General features: G+C 37.5%; 1 protein-coding gene across 2 annotated transcripts in view; it reads left to right on the top strand.

Moving 5' to 3' along the window:
* Positions 1 to 23,334, top strand: part of LOC143372793 (uncharacterized) — a 72,817-nt gene that overhangs the window by 38,357 nt on the left and 11,126 nt on the right. For both annotated transcript variants that reach the window (XM_076819341.1, XM_076819339.1), the window contains exon 4: positions 22,629 to 22,796. In XM_076819341.1, coding sequence (XP_076675456.1) covers positions 22,629 to 22,796 — 168 coding nt within the window. The remainder of the gene's footprint in view (positions 1 to 22,628; positions 22,797 to 23,334) is intronic.

Here is a 23,334-nt window from a genome sequence, read left to right as displayed (position 1 = left end):
TTACGTTTTATCAGGTGCGATTGAAGGCCGGTGTGAATTTTCAAGGCGTCCTGTTCATTATTTCAGGTTTAAGGTTTTAAGAATTCCGTGAAATGGAAGCAGAGTTTCTTTAAGGTCTTTCACACACGGGCTGTGTGTATTTTCGGTGCTGTTATTTGCTGAGGAATTACGAAAGAAGAGAGACACTCGGCTCCGGGGACGAGAGAAGAAGCCGCTTTCCGGTACGTCTCCTGGCTCGTGCAAGCAACTCGTCAGAGTTTCATCTTGCCCCGGCTTCTTTTTAAACATCCTCGCGTCTCTGCGATACATATATGAGATTTTTTCGTTCGCTTTACGTGACGTGGGACACAATGGCACGTGTCGAATGAGTAATACATTCTCTGAAAGGGCACAACCTTTTTCCACGACGTTAGGATGCGTCAGCGTGCACCTTATACTAGTGAAAATCGCGTTCAGTCAAATGGAACGCGTTGAAATCCTTCAGGATAAATCTGCACAGACTCGAGACGAACCGTATCCTCGTAAGAATGAAAAATGCGACGGAAATATCGGAGCAACTACATTTGTGTATCTATGCAGCGGCCAAACATAACACAATTATTGCTAAACCCGAACCGTTTACTTAATTATTCTAGAAACGATAGAAATAAACATTTCCTGCAAGGAAACTTTATTATAATCGTCTACGCCTACCGAACGTCACGTTTAATGAAGATTAATTAAAGTGACTTAGAAGAGAAGATCTCCAAGCTGGAAATTAAAAAATGTATGAAACTTTGGGGATATGTAGAAGATATATAGATATGTATTACGCAATTTTTTTTGCTGCCCAAATTTACGTTAAGGGGGTTAAATTGACCCCTGAAAATCTGACTATTTTCCAATTTTCTGTCACAACTCGCGAACTGTAAGAGATAGAAAAACAGTTTTCAAACAAAACTATCATTTGGCAGAAGTGATTCGCGAGTTATAACACAAAATCGGAAAATGGCCGGGTCTTCGGAGGTCAATTTCACCGCCTTAGAGTAAATTTGGGCAGCACAAAAAATGCGTGATACATACCTATACTGTCTCCTACATATCCTCAAAGTTTCATAATTTTTTGAAGTTCCCGCTCGGGGATCTTCCTTGTTAGTCAATCGTCATGGGTTTCACGAATGGTTTCTGGCACTCTGTGAAAAGCGCGGGGATAAAATACGACGACAGCCAGCCGAAGAGTGCCTCTTGAATTTGCTAACCTGATATTAAATTCACGCGTTAGCAGCGCGCTGAAACGGCGTCCGATCGCGCGCTCGCGAATCCAATTCCCTTATCTTCAACAGCAGGAACGCGCTGAATGTTAACTTCTGGGTACCTAACACGAGACACGGGTGTATCTTTTCTGTCCTCGTCGGTAATATCCCGCGGTATCGCGAGGAGGGAACGAAGACGGTACTCGGAAAGACAAGAGGTGGTAGAAAACGAAGAGCAGGAAGAATGCGACGATGGGAAACGCCGAGTCTCGTCGCAAACACACTTGTCGCTTTGCTGACTAATCAGCGACGGTCTCTCCTAGCCTACGATGCTCTATTCGGGATCGTGTGGCCTGAATGAAAATATTCCTTCGCCTGTTCACGAACTTATGAATGCGAAAAACGCTGCTTGGATAAAACCGAGGGGCGAGGTTGATAAAAGAAATCTCAAGGTAGAAACTTGCGAACACTAGGCATTTTGCTGCTATTTACTTTTCTGCTGAAACAAGGCTGGGATAAAAGGTTACTATAAAATTGGAATCCACCAAAGATAATTGCGTCAGTGTTTAGAATTTGTAATTTGCATTGATATTTGGAATGTAAGATACTAATTGTAGGTGGATAATTAGCTGGTTAATTTGTAGATTGGATGAACCGAGTCTATTATAATTTCCTGAGCTTTGAATTAACGAGCTGCAGATTTGTTTTTTAGTTCTTGTTAAATTTGTAGCAGAATTCAATTATAGCAATTTATTTCTCTCTGGGTACCTCATTTTGTCACTCAAAATAGATTTTCGTTCTCTTGTCCTGACGCAGGCGAGATGAGATTAGAATTCATAGATCACGCTACGCACAGTACTATACGCATGGACAGCATTTTAATTAAACAGCTTGATTCCGCCCGATCGAGTCTTCAGAACAGTGCAATCTCACTGATACGGATAATTTTACCCGCTATATTCGTTCTACGATACTTTAAAGCTAGCATTGGTTTTCGAAAATTACTCCGGCTCATCGAAGAGCGTTTTTAATACCCTATCGCGTGACGCATAATTAACCCACGTCCATTACCATACGCAATAAAACTTCGTGGTCTTTTAACCCCTGAGGAATCGAGAACGCGACTTGTTGTGTTCACGTGGATGGCAATTCGCGTACGAAATAAAAGAGGGTAAAAAATATCGTAGTACTAGAAAACTAATCATAAATATTATATCTAACTAATAGCATTATTTAAGTAATTTTATACGATCGAAAATAATTATTGTCCACTTAATCGTGTGGCAGTTTGTTCCACGTATTCCGGAAATTTATTATTATATGAATTTTTACTTAATTTTACTATTTATGTTCGAGCTGAATTATCGTACTTCAGTTAAGTATGAGAAAAGTGATTTGTCCATTCGTTTAAGACAATCAGTCTTTGCCTACATTGTTATATTTCTCTTTTGCCGGTATGGTTTACATTTATACGTTCTAATTGTGCTAATCTGTTTGCCTGCTTGCCTTTTCCCTTTTCGCAGCACACACACGCTAGCATGCGAGCATTTTTTTCAATAGGAAAGCAGCAACCCGCATTATACTCGTGTATAAACTCTTTCCACTTCGCAATCCGTTTTACGGTTATCCGTTCAATTTCAACGGTTTCACGGTTTTTACGACTTCTGCTGGGATTTTGTATATCAAGACTCGGACAATGTAGTCTCCTTCGAGGTGGACAAAACACTCTTACCGAGGCCACGCCGTAAACAGTATTTTTACATAAATTTATATGCAGCCAAAGGACAGTATTCGCAATTTTCACAGAGTAACCATTCTCCACTTGAATAATGCATCGAACACTTAAACTTTCTATTCCCGTCCGTCATATTTGCACGGTGCAGAGAGAATTTTTCACTATCTTGCATGTAGTAAATCTTCGGGTATTCATGAAATTAGAGCGTCCAGGACTGTTTTCAACTTCTACTTTGTATTCGCCTCCTTCTTGCTTCTCCCTTTTCTTTCCACTTTACGCCACAATCTTTTCACTGATTCAGGCTCTGAGTTTGCTCGAGTTAATTAAAGAGTCTGCGAGCTTTGAAAATGTCCAACGCAAAAGGCTATGAACGTCCAAGAATTCGAAATCTGAATTGAAGAGCTTCTAATTCAATTTACATATAGTATGTACACATATCGTTCGATTACTCGAATTGATTGGAATGTCACAGATATACTAATCGAAAGTTTAATTAGGCCTACATTTTTCGAGCAAATAAAGGATAGAATTTACATAACTAATTCTTCGTTCTAAACAATCAAAAAAGGCTCTACCTGGAATATGTATCTACTGACGAATGATTCACCCTTGATCACAGCTCCTCGAAGCTTTTACGATTCTTAAGAGACAAGTCTGCCACAGAGGAGTTTTCTTAGCACAACGCACAATACAGGATCGCAAGAGAATATTATTAAAAATCAGAAGGGCATTTAAGAGGGATGCAGCTCCATTTTTTACAGATTTTGAGTTATGACGTGTAATATATTTAAAAAAAACTCTACATCGTTTGGTGTAATAAATAAACGATTTACTGCAAATAAATAAAAATAGAAATATTAATATTAATATTTTTTAATAAAAATAGAAATATTAATATTAATATTTTTTAATAAAAATAGAAATAGAAATATTAATATTTTTAATGAAAATAGAAATAGAAATATTAATATTTTTTAATAAAAATAGAAATAAAAATATTAGAAATATTAATATTAATTTTTTTTAATAAAAATAGAAATATTAATATTAATACTTTTTAATGAAAATAGAAATAGAAATATTAATATTTTTTAATAAAAATAGAAATAGAAATATTAGAAATATTAATATTAATTTTTTTTTAATAAAAATAGAAATATTAATATTAATATTTTTTAATGAAAATAGAAATAGAAATATTAATATTTTTTAATAAAAATAGAAATAGAAATATTAGAAATATTAATATTAATATTTCTATTTTTATTTATTTGCAGTAAATCGTTTATTTATTACAGCAAACGATATAGAGCTTTTTTTAAATATATTACACGTCATAACTCAAAATCTGTAAAAAATGGAACTGCACCCCTCTTAAATGCCCTTCTGATTTTTAATAATATTCTCTTGCGATCCTGTAGAATATTTTTTCGGCCAAAATAGAAATAAAATCTTATCAACTCAATAATTACTACTTATTGTGTGGAAAATATGTATTTTTCAATTAGTTTTTCTCCTTGCAATGTTAAGTCAAAGCAATAATTTTATAACCAGTTTTTTCTAATTTACTCGAAACTGTTAAAGGTGAAGCGGAGCTGCGCCCCTCTTGTTGCAAGGTCCGCAATTATTGAGGCTACGGGAAGAAGTAACCAAACAAAAAAGTAACCACTGATGGAATTTTGTGCAACCTTATGACTTTCTTTCTCATCGGCGCACTTATCCAAAGTTTCGCGCGGCAGTGCAGCCTCGTGGACTCGTTTGGAAACATAAAAAGTGGTTTTAGAATAGAAATATCCGCGGTGCACTCGAGACTGCAGCTAATATTTGCAGTGTGAACAATGCACCGAGTGCCTGAATGCTCGAACGTTCGTTATTCCTGATACCTGGAGTGACGTATCTAGGTGGAGGGAACGGAGAACCTTTGGTCACCCGTTTCTTATCGTGACCTCCTTCGTTGCTTGCCCGTTCGTTCGTTGGCAATTCCCTTTCTTTTTTTTTTATCCAATATAATTGCCAAGTGCGATGTGTCTCGTCGTTTAACATACATGTTTGAATTATTCAAGCTGGACGGATCCAAATCGAAAATTCCTCGAGCCTGTGAGTTGCTCGAGAATTATCGTAAGGGGTGCAAGGAACAAGGACGCTCTAGTGAACTCGTAATTCCCGCATCAATTAAGCTATACCTATAATTTATTGACGCTTTTACACGAAATAATCATTGATATTAAGAGGACTAGGCAGTCGAAAAATTGATTTTTTTTTGCATTTTCCGAAAGTGCCATCTTTCCTGAATAACATGCCACTTGAAAAAAAGATCAACCGGCAACCTATAGCGTCGCTCGGATTTTTAGGTCGTCTGTATGCGCTACCAAAAATTCCGCGACTTTTTAATTTTTTAATGAAAATCTCGAATTTTTACGGACCATATCAGAGGTTTGGCGTGAAGTGGCACATGTTTTACGCATCCTGTAATTTTTTCAAGTCGATCTGAACCTCCGTTCAGAGAACAAAAAAGATTCGAGCAAAACGCGTTTAAAGTTTCTGGACAAAGGCGACGCTATAGGTTGCCGCTTGACCTTTTTAGCTGGCAAATCTACAATTTTGCGAATTTTAATATAAACCAAGCGGCATTTTATTCAGAAAAGATAGTACTTTGTGAAAATGCAATAAAAATCTATTTTTTTCAACTGCCTAGTCCCCTTAATGGACCATTTAATTTTCAATTAGCTTCCTTTATGGTTAATACCCCGAAGGGACACTAACACCTTCAATTCATCCACTGGACTGAAATCCTAAGATTTCGATATGAACGACATTAAACTCGCGAAGCTAGAAGACTCTGATAGAATATGAGATCAAAAGAGGGGCTGTAAATTGAAATTATTAGGGAAGGACGGCGAAGCAGCCATTCTAGAAAGGTGGACGCGTTGAGCATGGCCGAAGTATCGAACTATGATCCCTGACAGCTCGTAATTTTTAGTTATCAGTCAGGTGAGGAATGGTCAGTGACGTAAGAGACACGGTGTAAACCGGAGGCGAAGTGCATGGTCTCTTCGTAAAACTTCTAACGTTTAGTATACAGCTGGGGCAAAATAGGGAGGGTAGAATAAATAATCGAACGAGGCATGTAATTAACGAAGTCTTTGGCCAAGGTCTGTTCTAGAACGAGTATTGACTTATATGGAGCAAAGTCGAAGGAATTACTTATACTGGAAGTTTACGTGGAAACTTCTACATGCAAAGCCTTTTGAAATCCTCTTTTACACGTTCAACCAAAAGATAATTCTAGCTTCAGTGTAACGACCATTTGTGTTACCTAATATACATCGTTTAATCCGCCAAGAAAGTAATCACAAAATGATTCACCAGCTCTCAGGAATGCAACGAGTTTCTACCTGGCAATTATTATTTCCATAATTGTCGATCCTTATCTACCTTCGATTGTCGCGAGCTAATATAGGCTCGAATGTTATACGAACACGCTGGAAGCGAAGCACGTGGACCACGCAGAGAAGGGGTTTTGATACAAGTTTTATTGCAGCCTGTGTTGACATAGCTCGTGCTAGAACATCGAGTAACATCTGCATGCTCTTGACGTCAGCTGAAGCGCCTCGAACCGTTGATCCTCGGCTTAAAACCGTTCGAATGAAAATCTTAAACAGAAACATAATCGTTGAAAGAATTTACACTATTTTTCTTTTTCTTTTTTATTAACGAGCGTTTATTGTGCCAATAACAAGAAAAAACAAATTATGCATATATACAAAAGAGGTACAATAAACTAAAACGCACAAAAAGTTAACAAGAAAGAAGAAAATATGAACTAGATTAATGGCTCTGGTGATGAGCGCTGTTAGATTTAACAAATCACGTTCATGTATATTGCAATTATTGCTACGATTGCATGCTTATAACTAAGAGAGTTGAAACTTAATTAATATGGGTGTGTACATATTTGTAAAGAATTTCCACTGCTGGACACTGCTTTATGCCCAACGGTCGCGCGAAAAGTTAAACGAAATTCATGTAAAGTACCTAAATAGTGTATCAGCTGATACATAAGGTAGATGTTCCATTTACTGTCAGTGTCCCTATTACTGCCACTTTATTTATTTCACTTTAAAAAAGCGTAACGTGTAAAGAATGTACTATAATAATAAGAAGAACAGTCCGAATTTTATGATAAATTCTTATTTACACAATTCTTTATGCATTGCGTGTTTATTAAGTAAAATAAATGAAGTGGGAGTAATAGAGACGCTGGCAGTAATTGGGACATTTACCCTATCTAGATGGCATTGTTTTAAATTATCAATTATTAGAAGAAGATGGGGTGTTGTTTGAAATTTAAGAATTAGTAAACAAGGGACAAAGTTTATCGTCAGAAAAATTGTGTAGTAATAAATTAGCCCTCGTTGTAAGTTTTCTAAAGTTGCATGTAAAATTCGTGTATTCAAATTGTTTTCTCTGTTTTATTTATTTCTTAATTCTTAAGAAAATTTTATATGTCTTCTTGGACATTTATGTTTCAATTGGCAAATTAAATAGACAGTTGCCTCTTTTCCATTGGCTGCCATGTGAATCAGGAGCGGCAGATAAAAGCACGGTATTAAAATATTCTTATGTAGTTTCTGCTCGTCCAGATTAGGATAAACCACATTTACACCAGTGCTGATAGGAATTTCCGTTCCCACGGGTGCTATCAGTACTGTATTACCTGTAGCATACGGTTCCAGCACGCCAGTTCGATAACGTTTCGAGTAATCATGTTCTTGTTGCAAATGGGTATGCAGGAAACAGCCAGAAGCGTTGTATCTTCTCATGAATATTAATATTCCTCCCTATTGATGATTGATCGAGCGTACGGGGGTTGTTTGATAAATAATTTGCTCGATAAACGCCGGTTACTTGGGATATATTTATTCACTTTGCATGGGTGTAACTTGAACTACAATCATTTCTAAATATATCTTGCATTCATATAACTTGCTTGTGACTTACAATTAGTGATCATTATTCTGTAATTCTCTACGCCTCTAATAGCCTCACATTTACAATTTTAATAACAACAGTATTTATCCAATGTGCATTCTGGAAAAAATTTAATAAAAAATTCAGAAGTATGCACCTACCTCGAGTAAAATTGCGAATAATTAATTAATTGGACTATAGTATTCAGAGAGCTCAATAGTATGGTTTGTTCATCGTATTGTCTATGAAAAATGAGGCAGTGACAACGGACCAACCCACGGTTAAAAAAAAAAAATTCTTTTTCTATTTTATATGATTAGTATGATGATTCTGTTGGAATACGTTATTGCTACTAACTCAATTTCGAAACAAATGTGGGTTAATCCGTTGTTGCTCTCACTGCCCCAAATGTTTTAATTTACCGAATTGTATTAAAAGTGTAACAGGAAAAGTGTAACCAGGAAATTGAAACTAATACCAACTTCCCCAACACTGCGATTGTAAAATAGTATATTTGCAGAATCAGTTTGGATATATGTGTCCTTGCTACACGTGATTCACTCCGAGCACGGTGATCAATATCCATTTAATGGTACTCGAATGACTCGTCACCATGTTTGAAGTTTTGACGTCACCCATCTTAGCGAGAATATAATTAGTACTTAAAGGCCTCGAAGTACATACATCCACAATCCATATAAAACAAGGTTTAATCCTCCGCGCTGGACATATCTCTTTAGGATCCTTCGACGCGCGATCTTGACTTATTTCTAGATCTATCTACGATCCTGATACATGATAGAAATGTATCTATTGTGATTAATTGAAGAACGAGATCGCGGCAGTGTACTTTCAACGAGGAAATCAATGAATCAAAACGCTTGAATACTCATTTTAGATTAGAATTAGTAAATTTAATATGACCCTAAAAAACAATCAAAGATCTTCGAATAATTACCTTCAATAACGTCTTTAAGGGGGGATTGCGCCTTGTTGGGCCGAAAAATAGGTAATTCTTTGTGAATTTTTTGTACAAAAACGGTTCGACAAATTAATTTGAGGTTTGGCAGGCTGTTCTATTGTATCTCGAACTATTGTTCTGAATTTTTGTGTGACAGTGAAAGAAAAACATGGCAGATACAGAGAGAGCCTTAGAAAATAATCGGGTAACCCTGGCGTTGACGAAACGTACTGTAAGGGTTATCCGAACACACAAAATGGAAACGAGATTCTTAAACTATGTGAATGTGGCTATGGGTGGTAGGATAAACCAACCAGTAATTGACCGCATACCAGTGAATGACCATTAGGCAAAGAAATGTCAAGTATAAATTTAAACATTGTTATATGTTTATAAATAGTTGCACTTTTAATATCCTATATTTTTAGTTACGCGTATTAAGCAAACATTAATAAGTACAATTCTTATTAAAAGTATGCGGCCATTTATTGGGCTTCTACACGTTTTGCATTTTATAATTGTTTTTTTTTTAAATTACGATAAGAATAAGTAATTATTTTTATAGAAATTTCAAGAAAAATAAATTTAAATTGCAATTTCAACAGTTGCTTTGTTATTATACATAAATATATTCAAGTATTAATCGCATAGGTCCATAGATTCAACAATTCGGTCATTCACTGGTTGGTTTACCCTAGTAGATTTATTACGGTATATGTTACCGTTCCTTTTTTATTTAAAGAAGTTTTCCCGATTTTTAGGCAGAACCTTTCTCAGACTCAAATCCTGGCGCTTCATCTTCTTCAAAAGGCTGCCATTTTAGCATTTTTTTATTTTTCTTAATGCATCTACTACCACCCATAGCCACATTCACATAGTTTAAGAATCTCTTTTCCTTTTTGTGTTTCGGATAATCCTTACAGTACTTTTCGTCAACGCCAGGAACACCCGATTATTTTTCAACTCTCTCTCTGTATCTGCCATGTTTTTTTTTCTTTGTCACACAAAAATTCAGAACAATAGTTCAAGACACAATAGAACAGCCTGCCAAACCTCAAATTAATTTGTTGAACCATTTTTGTACAAAAAATTCACAAAGAATTATCTATTTTTCGGCCGAACAAGGTGCAATCCTCCCTTAAACACACAAGAGTCATTTAATTTGAATCTTAATGAGCTTACTGAACCTTGTTGAATTATCAGTTACGATAGTTACAGCGACTTTACGAATAAGTGAATCGCGCATTTAACGAATGCTGTAAAACGAATAATTATTCTGGACTTTCACAAGAAAACTTTCGTCTGATGCCGCGTATTCACCTGCGCACTCGCCCCGAAAGTGCATTCGGCGCGCACCGATTTTTTGCTCGTCCTGTGTTCGGCCGCGCATTCAACGTGCATTCAGCGCGCATTCGGCGCGCATTCGGGCCGATCCGCTTGCTGGCGGTCCATCAAAGCGCGCATTCGGGCCCGAACAATACCATGAAATGGACGCCGCAAATTCCACTCAACCCCGAACGCGCGCTGAGCTCCAAACGAGCAAAAAATCGGTGCGCGCCGAATACGCGCTGAGCTCCGAGCGAGCAAAAAATCGGTGTGCGCCGAATGCACATTCGGGGCGAACGCGCAAGTGAATACGCGGCTTAATCGTGAGCAACTCGAAATCGCGCGACGTGGCACCGAATTCTATTACAAGTCCCGTTTTAACTTGCCATGCAACAAGTTTCGCAAAACCATATCGTGATAACGTATTCATTTCCTCGCGCTGATTATCAGCGACTCATTATCAAAGCGTATCAGCGCGCCTCGGAAGATGATGCAATTTCAAGAAGCTCTATTTCACGACTGCAAATTACAACAGTAACTTCGCACCGCAGTTTGGTAATTTTTCTACAAATGTTGCAACTGATTTGCAGGATTCCCGCTGTTTCTGTAACGTAATCAGAAGTTGGTAGATTCAAATGACACTCTTCATATTCATTTAGAACCAAAATTTCCCAGTGAAGCGAAATACTTCAACGTAAAAGAAATAACATTTTAAAAATCCTGCGTTATAAAATATTCCAACGAATGAAATGAAGAACAGAAACTAAACTGTTGAATGTTTCTGGTTTTATCTAAATCTCTGGGCAATTACTGAAATAACTGTAGACTATACGTTATCTCACTCAGTGTGAGAGGAAGAATTCACCGAATGATGCACTTGTAAAAGTTCTTAATCGAAAATCCCACTTCCTTATCCGGAGAAGCGATAAACACGTAGACGTAACCAGACTGAAGCTCGAAAAACCCTGTAACGTATTTGGTACTGATATTTCGCATGCAGTGCTTATCATATTCCAGATAAAAGTGTTATTTTTCACGCCACGCCAAGAACAAAATCTTTGTTTGTTACTGAGATATTGAGAAACGAAAGATGTATGTACTTACTGCGCGAGAAGTGCTTTTTATCACTGTGCAATATATCCAGTTCACTCTGATATACACTATAATTTCATGTCTGCACTTTTCCTAGTCGTTCATTAGTATCAAATTATTGTTCATAGATTATATATCTTTCCTCTGTCTTATGTTACTTCATTCGAACGAAGTTGTGACTCATAATTTTGCCAATTTAATTCAGCTTGTCCTTAAGAACATGTGCATCTATAAATCCACATCATTGTGACTGTAACACCTGCGTGAAACACCGCAATGATAGATAGTAGCCACTTTTCTATCGTCTCTTTAATACACAGAGTAAGCAGATATCGGATACCTTAACGCCGGCGATGGGTGACACAGGCGGACTTTTATCGTTATTACGCCAAGAATGTACACAGTTTGCCAGAATCGAAAAATTATTACTCTCCTTCTGCAGTAATGGAATAAAAATAAAAAACGTGGCCCAAGTGTTGCATCGACCAGCATTTTGCTCGCGCTGCTTCGTGTGCGTTTCAAAAACGGTTGTATAATTCTGTTACACTCTATTTCTGCCAGGAAGAATATTTCAAATTCAACAGTGAAGTCTGAGTATTTAGAAGCGTTAAAAGCTTTCTCCTTTCAATTAGGATTTAAACAATTTTGATCGCTCTGAAGTATCAGGAATTAAAGTTTCCTAATTCAATTTTGCTAGCACCTCTTCATTGAAACAAAATAGTTCTTTGCGTTTCAGCAAAGGAGCGAGATTCCTTTCGTGGCACTTTCAGGGTTTGCACTCGTTCTGGCCTATTCTAATCGATTTGATTCGAGTGGAAACCGCTGAACAAAACCTTGCAGCAGAACGTGAACAATGGTCGCGAGTCAATTAAATCGCAATCTTGATCACTGATACTCTTTCCCTCTCTCTATCTCGCTCTCTTTCTCTCCGTGTAGCTTGCAATTTCCGCGTGTAACACGTAGCAAGTGTCGCGAGATCGTATCTGGATAACACATTCATTTCCTTCGCTTTCATTTTTAAAACGATACACGCGAATCTTTTTAATGAATTGCATATCACTTCTTTCCAGCGAGATAAGGCTTTTAATTTCCATTCGCATGCCCCTAGTCGGAATCATTCTCGAGTACTTCCTTCCAGCGAATAAACATATTCATCGCGATATCTCGCGTGTAATTGTCAAAAATCCCCTTTATTCAACTCGCCGCGCTGGGGTAAATAGAGATGTACGATTTCATTAAAAATAACAAGCACGTCCAGCTCGATAATCCTATATTAATATGTACCCCTAAGCAAATTCTCTGTTTTATATTCCGTGTAAAAGATAAGTAATGTTCGTCTTAATTTCGAAGCGATATCTGCCGGATAGCGTCACCGTGACTCGTCTGATTTTTTTTTGCAGCAGCAGCAATACTAAAGATACTACCGCACACGATCGTTGCATACCTTCTGTTCGTACGAGGCAAGTTTAACGGCAACCGTTTCGACTACACATCGATACAGGCATTGCGTGTAGCGACAATTTGAATGCAATATCATTCAACGATTACCATTCTCCTTTCACACTAAAAGGAACGGCGGCTTCATTTAAAATTCAAAATGAAAACTTCAGCTCCCCGGCGACGAAATGCTGGTCGCCGGGACCTATTAATACGACACACGGAAAACTGTATGCAAACACTTCCACTTGACCCGAGAATACTCCAGGAAGAGGGCTCTCAGCGGCGCTACTCCCGGAAAGTGGTCGATTTTAGCTCCGATCGCCCCTAATTTTCCCTCGGCACGACAAACAAACAGTGGGCCCTCCGGTTATTTAAATTATCGCCTGGCGGGGCCGCCGCTCGTGTAAATGCACCGGGCGGCGCGAAGGGCCGATCTTGCCGTACTAAAGAAATGTGTTAATCAGCCGTGGGATGAGGGACGCGGGGGAAGAGCAAACCGCTGCTTGTCGCATTAATTTCTTTTGCTTTCGAAAGACCCTGGGATCCCAAACCTCCTCCGTTGCCTGTCCTAAGGTATCGACTGTTCAAGGCGAGGTAAACGTATAAGCAGGCCGTAATGGAGGAAAGAAGGGAGCTTTTGTCGCTTGTCCGTATGCAAGTCAAACGATGCATTATTCCTTGACCTGACCTAACGGAGGCTGCTTTCATATTCATTAGAATTGCTCCCCTTTGGGCCACGAACGTCGCCCACATTCTTGCCGGCCCCTCACCTCGATTCTTTCTCTCCAACTGTCTCCATATTTACACCAGATCCTCCCACTTTAAGCAGCTCAGTAGCTTTTGTTCAACCCTCGAATGACGGGTTACGGAGTCCATTTGGGCCCATCCTACAGTTCACACTGCGCATGTTACTTATCGTTGGTATATTAGTTCCTGGAGAAAGTAAAGCTTTCGGATCGTAATAACACCAGAGGTTAAGTGGTTGTACCTAGTCAGGAAGCCTAAATAAAGCACATCTTTGAGAATTTTTTTTAAAAAAGTGTAAGCATATATTGGTACAAAACTGTTTGTATTTAAAAGAGTAACATTTCAGGAATATTCAGTAATATTTGCGTGTAAAAATATTCATTTATAGGAAAGTTACAATCGATGTCCGATAAGAACTTTTTGAAAAGTATGGAATTTCAGAAATGTTAAGTTAAAGCAGAATGGCGGCTGTTTAAATTTAAGGTTTCGATTTTTGCTAAAAAAAACGGGCGTTTTTCGTTCATAAAATCGAGAGTATATATTGAAAAAAATCCTTCGATCAACCACTAGATTTTTATATCTAAAATAAGCCCACCAAATTTCAGAAGGATTGGTGCAGTAGTTTTTGAGATATCTTGCTCACCGCTTTTAAAAAGGCTTCTTGTATGTCGTATTTTTATTATAAACGTAAATATTTTTCTACAAAAAATTACCAAATGTTCTTTAAATGTTGCTCTTTTAAGTGCAAAAAGTTCTATGAAAATATATGCTTCCGCTTTTTCAAAAAAAATTCACAAACATTCGCCTCTTTTCGGCCTCCGGACTAGGTATAACTATAACCCTTTAACTCGGCGTGAGGCGCTAGTGGGTAAAATTTACCACAGAGGCGCTAGTTGCGAAAATATGAGGACTGTTTGAGTTTTTGTTACAATTTTTTAAAGAACTTTAATAAAGATTTTAAGATACTTCATAAATTTTCTTTGATTCTTAAAACACTGTACTTTAACATTAAAATTACAAAGTTAAAAAAATATATTCTGAAACCGTGGTTTTTTACGTTTCAATTTTGGGTATTTTTGACCCGGTAGCGACAACCACTGTTACAATATGGGGTGCGTCTTCCGCCGGGTTAAGGGGCTGTTCCGGTCTAGAATCCAAAAAAATACGTGATCTTTAGGAATTAATTAAAGGAAAACTACTATATATAATTTAATGGGACTTTTTGCATTGTATTAAGGATGTCTTGAGTTACATAAATATATTTTTTGTTTTATAATTAATCCTTACAGACGGCATTGGAGAGTTGTTAAAGTCGAGGCGTTAAAAAATTCATCCAAGTCGGTGGAACCTGGAGCACCTAAACTATTGGTGTGAAATAAAAAATAATGCCAGATTATGAAAGTGCATGAAATTCGCTCGTGGACTAAGCAGTAAAAATGACAAAAAAATTACATTTCTGGAGAAAATAACGACACTTGAAGTTCGAAATCACTTTTTTCCTATATTTTTCGTCCTTTCAATACCTTTTAAAATTACAAATTTCCAATCTTTTTAAAATTCTACTGGCTTGTCCACCAGCCAGGAGTATATTCTTCAAAATAAAAAAAGTGTCAGTCGAATCAGATAATAACTTTTCGAGATACAGGTTCCACCGATTTTAAGAACACTGCTTCGAGAAAAACGCGTTTAAAGTTTTACGTGAGTGCCGAGTGGCCGGGGGTTACCCATGCATTTGCCGTTACTCAAATGCGTATAACTTCGGGAATTTTGCGACTTTCAAAAAATTTCGAAAAATGAAATAAAAGAAATTGATTTTTAAACCGGAACCGCCCCTTAATATAAAAACCAGTGGGGCATTTAAGGAAAAAGTCGAAGGCGGCAAACGTTTCGAGGGGCCCATTTTTCAGGAAAATGAAGGGGTAGGTACTTTACTAAAATCGGGCTAAGTAATATTGCAGAAAAAAAATTATAGTGTTCGGGTAAAATCATAATTATTTTTTTAAGATGGGCCCCCGGGTGGCTTTTTGGGAAGGGACCAGGCGGCAGCTGCTCATCGACCGCCCGTGAAATCCGCCACTGACAAAAGCTTCTTCTACATTCCGTATAAGTGAAATTATCGGTCGAAATCTCAAAACTGGCCCAATGCAGTCAAACCTCTCGGGGGTCAAGGTTTAAGAGGTGCACGCAGGAAAAATACATAGATGCATATCGAAGTGAAATTAAGGAGTCTTTCCGAATCTCTTCTCAATGATCGCGTGCATTTTAAGCAGAGTTAGGAGCGATGGGGCCGCAATAAAAGGAGGGGGAAACACCTACAGGAGTGGTGGTTATGTGTGCATGAACTGCGCCTGCGTCTGTCACGCACACATTACCACCGCTCCTCTAGGTGTTTCCCCCTCCATCACTGCGGCCCCATCGCTCCTAACTCTGATTTTAAGAGTCGGACCATCGAAGTCCGAGGCGAAAGGACCCTAGCTCCACCAGGATTGATCTGGGTAAGACGAATGCATAACGCGTGACATCGATTAGCATTTGGACAGTGTGCATCGACCGGCCTGAAGCTTTTGGGTATCAGCCGTATATCTGAAAGACTTGAATTGATAATATGCAACGGTGTCTCCCCGAATCGCTCAACGCATGCAATCCTCAAGGAATCGACATACAGTTTGTTGGCCGTTTTCAGGTAGCCTCGGTGAAAAAACAACGAAAACATTTGCATCTTGATTTTACGTCCCAAGCTTTCGCGGACTTCATAGGCTAACGAAGGGCTTTATCGAATTCCCATTTAGAAAATTGCTTTCTTTAGGTAATATTATAAGAGATGATTAGATCCATAAAAAGTCCCTTTTCATTCTTTGAATTTTTGTGTCTATCTTGCGTGAAGTGTGTTCAGCTTAACAGTAACATTGAAGCAAACGCAAGGTTTTTTTTACGAGAGGAAGCATACAGTCAAAAAAATTGGAATATGCGTTGAAGCATCGCCAGGGCACAGTTGTGGCTTTCTATATTATGCGGGTGAAAAAAAAGGGAATCGTACGCTGTGAATTGACTTTTAGATGAAAGAACTTTGGACACCATGAAGACCGGTCGAAAGGTGAATCTCCCTGGGCGATTGAAACTTATGGCAGATTAAAAACTGTTTTGTAGTCCTTTGTCAGGGTGATACGTGACTACCGTAACGGTTCATTGAATAATTTGTATAGAATTATGGTAATGCGTGACGATGGACTTTGGCATCGATCGACGAACAGAAAGCTACTTCTCTATTGATTCCAGCACAATGCGGTTTCCACGTTTTCGGAACAATTCTTTTGGAATGCGTGTAACTTCTCCTTTGAACATTGACCCGCTTTACAAGCTGCACTCGTTAAATATTTATTAATACGATGCTACTCAAAGAACTGACGAATCTGATGAAACGTTGTACATGGAAAGAGTCTTTACAATTTCTAACGGCACAAACTAATAATATCGCCTTTCATTTCTACTTTCATCTGCATTAACACACATCCAATATTAGGTAGGGGAGACCGGGGTGAAGTGAACCTGGGGGTAAAATGAGCTTCCTTAATTTGTTCTTTAACAATAGAATATATTTACAAATTTCGGTGACATAATAAATCTATGTAATATAAGAATGATAATTAAGCACAATCAGATATCGAAAAATGTAAATTCATTTAAAAAATTAGAAATTAATTTTTGGAGACTTCCGTTTGCTTTTCTTTTCCATTTAGCTTTTCGGATGAATGAGTCATAAATGTGTTATTTTAACTCCAAATTTTTTCTGCGTGTTTAAAACAAGCTTATAAACATACACGTACACGCATTTGCGAAAACATTAATCCTAACATTATTAAAGAATTAATTTTCCACTGAGTACATATTCGAGGAAAAGTGACCGGGGTATTATACCCAATGGTTTTGTACCCAATGGTCAAGTTTAATGAAATTTGGAACAGGTATGGCGAACTTCTCGCGAGTGTAGGGGAAACCGGGGTAAAGTGAGCCCGAAATAGTTTGAAGTCGAATAAAATTTATTCCTTTCAATAAAAATGCGTGGAAATAGATTTATAATATAATTTAAACATTACTGTTAATAAATGACGAATAGCAATACTTAAAATAAACTTAGAGTATATTAAAATTCAACTTGAAAAAAATTATGCAAGTGGTATCACTTTACCCCATGTATGGGGTAAAGTGAACTCCTATCCGGGGCAAAGTGAGATGCAACAAAATAAGAACTTTATTTAAGGATATAGATAAATATCAACCCCTTGCGCTGGAATGACATGTTTAGCACGGCAGCTTCTGGCTTTTTTGCACCGTGGTTGTCAAAAACTGTGGCAGATTTTTCATTTTTTTGAGGTTAGTTTTCTGGCCAGCTGACAGGTTAGGATATTGCGCACATCACTTGCGCATCGGTTCTTAGCAGCCATTTGCAGCTCACGAGGGAACATCCCGAAGCCGGAAATTCAAAAAATTCTGAAACTTTGTGAATATGTAGGAAATTTCCTCCCGATTACAACGCAATTTTTGTTTGCTGCCTAAATTCACTCTAAGGGGGTGTAATTTACCCCCGAAAATCCGGTTATTTTCCGAGTTTCTGTTATAACTCGCGAACTGTAAAGTAATTTATTCACCAAATGATAGATCAAATTAAAATAAGTAACTTTTGTCTTGAAACTTTTTTTCTATCTCTTACAGTTCGGGAGTTATAACACAAAATCGGAAAATAGCCGAATTTTCAGGGGTTAATTTCACCCCCTTTAAGTGAATTTGGGCAGCAAACAAAAATTGCGTTGTAAGCAGGAAGAAATCCCCTACATATTCACAAAGTTTCAGAATTTTTTTAATTTTCGGGTTCTTCCCTTGTAAGGCAAGCAACTTTATGTGGTCATTTATAATATTGTACAGAAAAATCATGTCCGCAATGATATATTACACGTCATATCTCAAAAACTCTCCAAAATAGAGCTGCACCCACCCCTCCTGCTGCAAGGTCCTCAATGAAAGCCAAAGGATAAAAGTTATAGGTACGAGAAATAGGTGAATTTCCAAGCCCGACGAAGTATTTTCAATCATTTCCTACGTACACATTTCAGCGGCGTAATTTCGCGGGAATTCGACGTGAGCTGCTCGTTACAATTCGGCCAGCCGTAGTATCGATACGAATCCAATTTGCCCCCGTTCCGAAGCGACGCGCGAATCGCATTGAATTGAGTTGTCGTTCCAATTCGAGCGGCCGTTGCGTGGATGAAAAAACAACGGACGAAAGAACGCGCGGAACACGTGAGAGTGCGCGAGATGGGTTGCATAATACAGGCAATTCCTATGAAATGACAAGGCTTTTACAAAGGTCTCAATTCGCCGTAAAAAATCTTGACATCCTTTCCACCGTGCACGGGCAATTTGAAAACCGAATATGCACAGGCGACGGAGCGCTGGCTTCAATACATTTTCTTTCTCCTCCCCGATGACTGCAGCCAGTTATAATTTGGATTGCATAAGTCCTCCCCACCTGCCCCGTCCTTTTTCGCCATTTTTGCGTGAGCGTGCGGTCGAGGCAGCGCCATACTAGGCGCACTACTCGCAACACAAGGCTCTTATGTAAACGTGCGTAACAATACTAAAGTTACTAATCATACGGTTGCCCGTTGCTCGCATCCTGCTTGGATCCGTCGCCGAAGGAACGAGTATCGTGGACACGACGCGCGTGCGATTCGACCGCGGATCGCTACTGGGCCACCCATCCTCACCATTCATGATTTTAGCCGCGAAATCGCCCACGAGGTCCCGTTAGCGATGATGCTAGGCTACTTACAAGGGAAGATCCCGAAGCCGAAAATTCCAAAAATTCTGAAACTTTGCGAATATATGTATAGGGGATTTTCTCTTGATTACAGCGCAATTTTTGTTTGCTGCCCAAATTCACTCTAAGCGAGTGGAATTAACCCCTGAAAATTCGGCTATTTTGCGATTTTACTTTGTAACTCGCAATCTGTAAGAGATAGGAAAAAAGTTTCAAGACAAAAGTTACTTCTTTTAATTAGATCTATCATTTGGTAAAAAAAAAATATTTTACAGTTCACGAGTTATAACACAAAATCGGAAAATAACCGGATTTTCAGGGGTTAATTTCACCCCCTTAGAGTGAATTTGGGCAACAAACAAAAATTGCGTTGTAATGAGGAGGAAATTCCCTACATATTCACAGAGTTTCAGAATTTTTTGAATTTCCGGGCTCGGGATGTTCCCTTGTTAGTCATGAAATATTGTTACCAAATCGATGAGACATTGAACGAATTTCGGTTTATCGGTTTGAGATTCTGATGCGGGTAAAAGTTACAGTGGAATGAGATTTGATGAGTTTATTAGGAGCTTAACACTAGAACTACCGACAATTAATGCGTACCTATTTCTACCAGACTAGTCAGTATGACTGGTTATTTATAAAATACGTTATGCAAGGAAAATTAACCTTTATTCATATTATAATAATATTATACATGTTTATACTACTCACAAGAGAAATACACTTTTTTCATATTTAATACAAAATTAAAAGAAAAATCAAAACCGACTTCAAAAAAATTATACTGCAGTAAAAAGAAAAAATAATTTTTCCCCTCATTTAATCTACGACTACTCAATTGTTTTATGTTGGCGCTTCATCATTTGCACTGTGTAAATCTGGCGCCAAATTAAAAAATGTGAGAGTCCTAGATTAAATAAGGGAAAAAAATATTTATTTACTTTTTAGTGGATTTTTATTTTTATGTAGTCGGTTTTAATTTCTTAGTTTTATATATATATATTGACACAACACGCTTAGGAGATTCGCGTGTACGTACATAAAATAATAATAATTAGGTGACAATAGATTTTATTAACCAGAACTGGCAAAATATTGGGCTAATTTTGATGCAGTACGAGATGGGACCCATCGTGGTAATAAAAAAAAGATCATCAAAATCGGTTCATATGCTGAGGAGTTATGTGGGGACAAACATAAAAAAAAATACATACGGGTTGAATCTACATATAACCTCCTTCTTGAAATAGCAAAAGCTTAAATTTTCGAAGCTTAAATCGATCATTTATCATTAGCTGTATCTTTGCACAGTTTCACTGTGACTGCTTTTGGATCAGAATTTTCCGAGGATCTATATGTATAACCTAATAATCACGAGCTTCCTTTCTCACGAACATCACTTGCATCCGACCTGACTATTGAAGTTTCGTGATGTTAAAGTACAGAATAGTGTAAACTGTACAATGATTGGCACCTTAAGCGGAACTCCCAATTGGAATGTTTATATTTTTTTGTGAAGTTTTGATATGATCTTAATTTTCAATTATTATCACTGACTGTGGATTTCTCATTAAAATAAAACATCTTGAGTACCTATTAAGTCTTTTATTTTAAAAATATTCAATGAAAAACAAAAATATGCATAAAAGTACAATCATTGGCACCCTAAAATTTGAGGTCATATAAAAAAACATATTTAGTTAAAAACCAAGTTTAAAGTGTTTAAACAGACTATTTCATTCACTATTAAATACCTAAAACAGTTAGTAAATCTCTATTTCAATCCATTACTTAGTTATAAAGCGACAAAATATATTTACCTATCCTTAGGGAATACAACCCCGGGATCTCGTGATCCCGGCTGTTTTTTGGATTCCAAAAATCCCGGGATTTGATATAAGCAATCCCGAGAATTTTGGGATTTTTTAAAAATGTGAATTACTTTATGAACACCTAAAATATATAAAAATAAACAGAATAAATAATCATAGTCATTCCATAATAATAAGGACAATAATAATAATAATAATGATTTATTTAAATAACAATGTTAAGTCACATACAACTAACAGAACCATATTTATTTTTATAATGATATTCTCATTTTCCGCTATTTCGAAATCGCGCGAGTACTTTAGGTGCTTTGCTGTTTCTTCGTTCTCATTTCCAAAAATCTTCATAATGGTTACTGATATTATCTACTTATCGAGAGGTTATTATTCTTCATTGTTCTACTGTTTTATTATGAAAAATGATTTTAGCTTATGTTTCAGACTAATGATGGAATATAAGTTTGTTTACTTTAAAGAAAGACTTAGAATTTTAGTACGTAATAAATCATTTTAATTACTGAAATTTTCTATTACCCAATCCCGGAATTAGCCCCGGAATCCCGAGATAGACTTTAAAAATCCCGCAATCCCGGGATAGTAAATAATGGCCGAGATTGTATTCCCTACCTACCCCTTATGAAAATTTTAAGGAAACGCCTAAAACTCAGCCCCTTTTCCCAGACTATTTCATTCACTATTAAATACCTATAACACTTAAATCTCAGTAAATCTGTATTTCAATCCATTACTTAGCTACAAAGCGACAAAATATACTTACCTACCCCTTATCAAAATTTTAAGAAAACGCCTAAAACTCAGTCCTCTGTCCCACTTTGTGGTGTTGCCAGATGCAAAATGTGTGGTTCAACTACTGGGCTTTAGCAATGTTGTAGCGAAAGAAAATTAAGAAATTGTAAAAAAGTACTTTCTAAGCTTGTACTTCGTAAGATTTGGCTTTTTAATCAGTAGTGCCAGCATTAGTGTAGTTTACCCTATTTCGTGGTTTCTAAACGATTATAGCAATTGCAATTGCACAACGAATTTCTATTTCAATGAAGTTTGAAGCATTCTAGTGCATGTGCATTAATGCACACTGCGATTTCGAAACCATTGGAATCTGCTTCGCAAGGTCTCCGAGAATTTCCTTGTCCTTATCCTTTATACGATCTTGGTATCTGTATAATGGCATTATGTCAGCACTTTACATAATAAAACAGGGAATGAATACACCAGAAAGGTGCCACTAGTATCGCTTGAATTGTAAATATCTTGCAACCCTTTAGTACAACGTGAAATAAGTTATTTGTCTGCAGGATCCTTTAACGGGACTTAAGACATCGAAATCTTCTGAAAATAATGACGTAATTGATACACTCCTACACGAAACGAAAATCTGTCGACGTCTTTTTTCTAGCAACGTCCTTAGAATCTTCTACCGAAACGCTACACGTAGCCATTTCTATTTCTGTTGCAGAATGACATTAACCAAGATGACGAGAGCGAAGTGTTCTTCTGGGACCCACTATCTTCTAAAAATCGAAACTCGAGAAGCCAGAACCACCCGAAACAGCTGCAGGAACAATTGGCACAAGCCACCGTGAAGATACGGGATCTAGAAACCGAATTGAAACGCGTTCAAAAGGTAAAGTGACATTTCTTTTATCGAGCTTTAACGAAACCGAACCGTACGAATAAGCACTCATAAATGATCTCTTCCATTTCCTAGCACTGGCCTTTATTAAACCCTTAAAATTCGGAAGATCAGCCCTGTTACACAATTTCAGAATTATTCAATCTGTTGGACACTTTGTGGAGTACAAACTAAGCAACTGGTGTATCAATAACTGCTAAACGAAGCTACGTAATACAATTATTCGCTCCGATTTCATATCACAGGATCGTCACTTTGATTACCATTGAACAAACGTCCTTCGGGAATCGGTGAAACCTAGATTCGCTGACAGTCTTTTTTTTGCTCCGTGTACCTAATAATCGCATTGTGCACGCTGTCCCACTAAACATAAAAGGGATAATTACCGTCGCGATTGTTTTGAGATAATTGCGTTTAATTTTAACCGTTCGCCGTCGACCGTTTCACGCATACATACACGTGACGACACATGTTGTTACACGTTATCCTTAATCAATACCGTATCACTGCGATCTTATTGGCCGGGACA

This window comes from Andrena cerasifolii, chromosome 9, assembly GCF_050908995.1.
Source record: "Andrena cerasifolii isolate SP2316 chromosome 9, iyAndCera1_principal, whole genome shotgun sequence".
NCBI lineage: Eukaryota > Metazoa > Arthropoda > Insecta > Hymenoptera > Andrenidae > Andrena > Andrena cerasifolii.
Note: the sequence above shows the minus strand (reverse complement) of the source record. Positions and strands in the feature narration are given on the sequence as shown.